The sequence below is a fragment of the Cynoglossus semilaevis genome, chromosome 5 (genome assembly GCF_000523025.1).
Source record: "Cynoglossus semilaevis isolate Cse_v1.0 chromosome 5, Cse_v1.0, whole genome shotgun sequence".
Lineage (NCBI taxonomy): Eukaryota > Metazoa > Chordata > Actinopteri > Pleuronectiformes > Cynoglossidae > Cynoglossus > Cynoglossus semilaevis.
Window position 1 is genome coordinate 5,695,163 of NC_024311.1, and position 6,878 is coordinate 5,702,040.

The window sequence follows — 6,878 nt, forward strand, 5'->3', positions numbered from 1 at the left end:
ATTGAGGAGAGCATTGGAGAGAGTGCCAGTCTAATAGGTCCTGCTGAGGTGAGGGCCATGGCCATTGGATGACAGAAGTCACCATCACCGAGTTACTCTGCCCACCACCGTGGCAGAGAGAGAACTAAAAAAATCCACTGTGATTTCAGAAATTCAAGACCCCCTGGAAAAAGTTCTTCACTTCTATGCCTGTCTATGCAATCATCGTGGCCAACTTCTGCAGGAGCTGGACCTTCTACCTGCTGCTCATCAGCCAGCCAGCGTATTTCGAGGAGGTGTTTGGCTTTGAGATAAGCAAGGTGAGATGAGGACAAGCTTTAGAGGACAATTAAAAAAATGTCCCAGAGCATGGGCTGCAGTTCGATAAATGATAGATTCAGCACCGGTGGTTCGGAGTGTGACTCTTCAAAATCAATTCAGCCTAAGGTTTAAATTCATTGGCTGATGACACAATGTCAAAGTCTGTTCAGAGTTTCTTGTTGGTTTGATTGAAATGCTTTAATGCTTAAATGCTTAATTTTAATGTCAAAATTAAGAACCAATTTGTGCTGCTGAAAAAGTATTTTATATTGGATCAAGAAAAAATGAAAAATCAATTTTTTTTGTTTCTCTGACATACATAATTTCTGTCTGTAGGTGGGTGCTTTGTCTGCCCTGCCTCATTTGGTGATGACCATTATTGTGCCCATCGGCGGTCAGCTGGCAGATTACCTGCGCAGCAGGAACATCCTGTCGACCACTACTGTCAGGAAAATCATGAACTGTGGAGGTGAGAAGTCAGAGCTGAGAAGCAAAAGTGATTTTTCACACCTCTGAGTGCTGCTACAGGGTGTTACTGCCATGGTGTTAGATTAATTCTGTTGGCCTTTTTTATTCTGCTTTTCTAACACGTCACTGTAAGGCATGGCTGTGGTTGTGGTTCTGTAAAGATCTATGGCTGTAAAACAGGGTCAGAGGGTGGTTGTTGTGTCACTGATGTAATCAAGTACAGACTGTGTATGATGGGTTATTCAATTGGCATTGTGAGTGACCAACAGCCTGTGGGTGTCTTTGTGTGTGCGTGTGTTTCTCTTCTAGGGTTTGGAATGGAAGCCACGCTGCTGCTGGTGGTGGGCTATTCCCACAGTAAAGGCATGGCCATATCCTTCCTGGTGCTGGCGGTGGGCTTCAGTGGATTTGCTATATCCGGTTAGCAACATCAACAACTCATTTCAAATGAATTTGAATGTGATACAATGTCAGATACAATGGCAGGAAAATAATGCTAGCTCTAATGCTTAGCTTCTCACCACTAAAAAGCACACCGTCAAGAGTGTATAAAAATGCCATTAAGTTGCACTTTGGCTGCAACGGTATGGTTGATAAAGCTGTTAACAATTGTCACAGAAAATTGAGAGAATCTTTAGGCACGAAACAACAACAACAACAAAACCACCCAACCAATGAGCCTGAGGCCTGAAAATGAGATGTGTTGAAGAAAAAGTGGCACAAACCATATATTGACCCAAGACGATGATGAACCTCTTCATCTGCTCTTCCTCGGCTCAAATCGACATCTCTTCTCTCAACAACATCGTTCAGTGTCTTTACTTACTTTTCTTGTTAGCGTTTGTTGTTGAGGAGATATTCAAACAGACCATGTGTATATGTTGCTGAATCAATTAATTGACCCCAAATTAAGACAACAGAGTTTACAGGTGAATGTAGTATTTACCTCCCCCATTTTCTCCCCCCATCAAACAGAACTGCTCTGTTTTCCGTTCAGCTGCTGAGGCTAGTGTCTGGCTGTAAATCAGTTTCTTTCCTGTTGTTCCACAGCCCTCTGCTGGAGTGTTAAATAATTCAGTGATAGTTCTCCCGCGAGATTTGCCAGCCAGCCTGCAGCTCAGTGAGGACACTTACTCATTCAGCCAGTCAGAGTGGGGGGAGGAGGAAATGGAGTTTCAGCCTGTGTCTGCACCATGACAGCACTGTATGTGTTGCTTTGTTGCTGTCCTGGTGTATGATTCAGAACCAACGCCTTTTCTCCAGTCACTGGGTCAAATACGTACCTCCTTCATGTTGTTATCTCACTGACCTTTTGTCTTAGGCTTTAACGTCAATCACCTGGATATTGCTCCACGTTATGCCAGCATCCTTATGGGCATTTCGAACGGCGTGGGGACCCTGTCTGGGATGGTGTGTCCACTCATTGTTGGTGCTATGACAAAGAACAAGGTAAAGGCCTTTCCTTTTGTGCAAAAACACAACAGTCATAGATTTTTTTTCTTTGGAAAAACTCCACACTTCATTCACATATTCACTCAAATCCACCGAGCTAACCTTTAGGACTATACCCAGAGAGCCTACTGGAGAAACTAGGGCATTATTTTTAAACCTCAGGGTCATGACCCCCACATGGGGTTGCCTTGATTTCAAATGGGGTCACCTGAAATGTCCAGTAATTGGAAAAAAAAAATACTGATACAAATTTTTTTTCCTCAACCATAATTCTTTTTAAAAATATAATTAAAACACCACCCACACTGTTTAATTTATGATTTCTAGAAACAATGTTGTGTCAACATCCATAAATATTTCACAAATGCTGAGATTCATACATGCAAGAATGTAGATCAGATATTTAATACAACTGCATGTTGCAGTGGTAGAGATGTAAAGCGAAGCTGCAGGAACAGCCTGAGGTGCTGTGCAAAATCATTATTTCTGCTCTCTCATTAGTTAAATGATTTTTTAAAAATCCTATATTAAATAAAAGGCAGTTGTCAGTTAATTGGTTGAATTTGTTTTCAATACTGTTAATAAAAGTTGTATTTTTAAGACTGGGTTATCAATGTCCTTTCAGACGAGGGAAGAATGGCAGTACGTGTTCCTGATAGCCTCCCTGGTGCATTATGGGGGGGTGGTCTTCTATGGGATCTTCGCCTCGGGAGAGAAACAACCGTGGGCCGACCCGGAGCAGACGAGTGAGGAGAAATGTGGCTTCATTGACGAGGATGAACTGGCAGAAGAGACAGGTGACATCACTCAGAGTTACGGTGCTCTCGGAGGTCAAGCCAAGACGTACGGCACCACCACAGAGGTGAACGGAGGCTGGGCCGCTGGCTGGGAGAAGACAGAGGAGTACATCCAAGATGAGGCCCAGGGAGGGGGCTATGGCTACAGGAAGGAGGAGGGATACTCTTAGACCAAAGCACAGGTCTTTCCTGTGTGTTTAGTCATAAAATATTAATATTAACACCTGACAAAGAAATAATAGTCAGCAAATGATGACTTCTTTTCCTGTGTGTTTAGTCATAAAATAATAATATTAACACCTGACAAAGAAATAATAAAAAAATAATAGGATAATACCTTCACAAATTTAAATCTAAAAATCAAAGCTGTTATCCATTGAATATATATAGAATTTACAAATATATATATAAAGAAGGTTATATAATGAAGATTATATATATACTCTGTATATGTATATATATACATATACATATTTAATCTTAATTAAAAGAGATGTAACGTATGAATTGGCAGTGATTAGATGTATGATTATGCATAGTCAAATATATTTATTTGCATTGCAAATATGTGAACATGCTCATCTTATCAGTGACCACATTGAAGTGTGTAAGGTTCCAATATAAACCCCTCGGTCTTCTGATCACTGACCTGCGTACGTATATACTACAGTACAACGTGGTACAAGCCAGCCATCACAGTGTATAAATATGTCACTGCACAGCCTTGTAAACAGAACATGAACACTCTGTTGATTTCGATCGTTACTGTGTCCCGACTGCACTCGGAGTAGTGTGACCTTTAATGCACAAAAACTGTGTTTTACTCTTGTCGGACGTTTTTGGTTCTTATCCACGGCTTATGTGTCTGTCACATTTGTGAGCTGCAGTAAAAAGTAGACAAGTGCTGTGAAGACTTTTGACAACTTTTCTTTGGTTTTTACCAACGCGTCAGAAAAATTGCATTTGTTTTTGCTGCGTAGTTTTTTTTGTGTGTTTTTTTTAACATGGTACCTCAGCATTCGCCACCGACAGCCATCCGTAACGCTAAGAGACCACATATGCATTGTCTAATAAATGTTTCACGTGAAGGAGAATCTGATATATGACATATATTGTAGAAATAACTAGTGCGGAACAAAACACAGGGTTTATTATAGATTGAATTTAGAAAACATTAGGACAAGAGTTTATGAAACCTATGTGCAATGAAGTACTGAAAAACCCAAACCAGTATCAGAGTTTTGACTTGAACTGAGTGAGAAATTTAAGAGAGATGTGTAATACGGATATTGACTTAATATGTAATTATGTTAACCCTGAAAAACATGAACAAAGAGCCTTAGATCAGAGTTATATAAGACACCTGACAAATCTGATTCATTATTCATTAAATTTAAATGCTAAATTTCACAGAAACAAAATACTTTACCCGGTAAACAGATTATATAAATTATTCCAAAGCCTCTAGATAAGATATTATTTAAGCAGACATTCCACAAAAGAGTAATTTATTGTTTACATTTGATCTGAACTTTGCATGATTGTATTTACAGTTTATTTTTACACAGAAGTGTAAAATTTTTATTTTTTTTATTTTACAGGAGGGACATCCATATTTATATTTAATGTTGCATCAACGTGAGATTTTCTTTTCGTTTTCGTCCTCATTCTGCACTTAATCTGTCTGACAAAAGAAAAGTCTGAACCGGGGCCAACTCCTGTGTCACACGTCTGTGGAGACATCTGTGTCAGCACTTCATTATATAGATGTGTGTGTGTGTGTGTGTGTGTATCTATGCATGGACAAAGTGAAACTTGTTGAATGTCTTTTTTTATATATGGTTTCCTTTCAACCCATTTCTTTCTTTTCTCTTTTAGTCTCACAGAAACTGTTACTGATGCTTCAATTTCTTTGCACAATTAACCAAAGGTGAAGAGCAGAGCTGGGTTTTAGCTAAAAGTCCGTCATTTCCGTGCAGTAGGACCCGCCGCTGTTGGGGTTCAAACACGTGAGCCCTTGGGTCTGAGGGTGGAGTCAAACATTTCTCAGTGTACAAAGCAATAAACCCATAGTAACAGTTCTGGTCCGACATCACAACCAAATCATGGTGTACATTTTTTATGCATTGGTTCAACGGTCGTGTTTTTTTGTGATAACAAATGTAGAAAATGAACACTTGTAAAGGAAAAAAAAAGTCAAAACACTGAGATATTTTATGTATGAAACATAGTAATAGAGCCTGAAACAAACCTCAGTGACAAACACAAATGTCAGTGGGCTTGTGACTGGGCTGCTCACCAGATGTGAATGATAAAATGAGTTCCTGTCTAAAAGACAGAAACTCAACCGTTTCTGTTCCTTCGTGTCGTCCCTTTGGACTTTGTGCTGTTGTTTCTTCCCCCCATTATTTTCACAGGTTTTTGTTTGATTCATGTTTTGTGGTTTTACATTGTGGCAGAGTCAACTGCCCCTGAATGTGTATTCTCTCGCCTGTTTTTTTAAATTTATTTCAGAGAAGATCAAATATGACCAAACAATTCTTTATTTTTTAGAAAAAAAACAAAACAAACCACGACAAATTCACAACCAGATGAAGTAACAGAAAAGAGATTTTTCTTTCTTGTTTTTGTGCCTCTAAAGTAAACCATGTGAATCTATGGCTTCTGTTGATTGTTGTAAATTGAGAGGTTTGTTGATGTCAAAATGAAATATGCTATATCCTTTTTTATTAAAAACAAAAACTACAATATGTGTCTTTACATTTGTAGTGGCAGTAAAAATAAGCAAATACTGTACTTGGTAAATTTAAAGATAGAGAAAAACAATAAGTCAATATATATATATACATATATACACATATATGGTAATATTTATTACATTATATGTATAATGTAATATATATTATATATATAATGTATATAAAAATATGTACATGCATATGTTATTTCATTTACTTCATCCAACTAGTTCACCAAACCAGTAAAGGACAGTTTTTTGTTTTTTTTTGCAGAGGTTAGTCTTTGTCCATGCCACTAGTTCACAGGAAGTGTACAGTTAATGGCTGCCCTTTCTCTAGAAGAATCAATAATGTCAGTCTCTAGTGTTTGGCAGATCCTATCGACTATTCTAACCTCCCAGTGGAGATGAGCAGGAGGAGAAGCACTTACCAGACCATTTGGAGATGTTATTTATTTTTTTCAATTCTGAGGCCTGACCTCTTCCTCCAACACCGAGCAAACCTTGACTGTTAGCTTCCTGAGGAGAATCCATAGGATTCAACAGCACAAAACAATGGACCTGGGTCTGAGCTGAGAAACATGACGTACAGTACGTAGGCATTGATCTTTCTTCTTTTTTTCATAACAGAGCTTTTAACTACATGTCAAGAAAACGTTCTTTACTTTTTAAGCTGACTGACACAGAGGGCCATATAAATAAAATGTGGATAAAAAGATCATAAGAGTAAATAATAAAACTATTATAAATTAAAAAAAAAAGAAATATATGAACAATTTTATATATTGTCATATCTATATATGTTGAATGTGTATACCTGTTTTAGGAATAGCAGGTCTAGTTTATTATTTTTCAGACGAACCAGGTGTGACATAAAGTGTGAGTTTCATGTAAAAAGAAAAATCTTATTTGAACTCCAATGTTCCCTTTAACAGAATCATTTCACCAGTTCCTGTGAAGAACGTGTTAGTCTAATTAAATTCAGTCTGCGTTCACTTTCATAACACCGCTTACGTCAAACGTCGCCACAGGAGCTCGGAAAAAAGCACAACGTGACAAACAGACTGAGAGAGCTGTGCAGCTTTATCCAGAGACAAAATGGGATTTATATATATTTAAATACA

The 6,878-nt window shown here is 38.2% G+C and overlaps 1 protein-coding gene across 1 annotated transcript in view; it reads left to right on the forward strand.

Moving 5' to 3' along the window:
- The window catches only part of LOC103378777 (vesicular glutamate transporter 2.1-like), an 11,111-nt gene extending 7,915 nt beyond the window's left edge, over window positions 1-3,196 (forward strand). Inside the window, 6 exon segments of the mRNA XM_008310104.3 lie at window positions 1-48; window positions 150-299; window positions 637-769; window positions 1,078-1,188; window positions 2,090-2,217; window positions 2,846-3,196. The exon segment at window positions 1-48 is cut by the window's left edge and continues 89 nt beyond it. Coding sequence (XP_008308326.1) covers window positions 1-48; window positions 150-299; window positions 637-769; window positions 1,078-1,188; window positions 2,090-2,217; window positions 2,846-3,187 — 912 coding nt within the window. The 3' untranslated portion in view covers window positions 3,188-3,196.
- The last annotated feature ends 3,682 nt before the right edge of the window (window positions 3,197-6,878 follow it).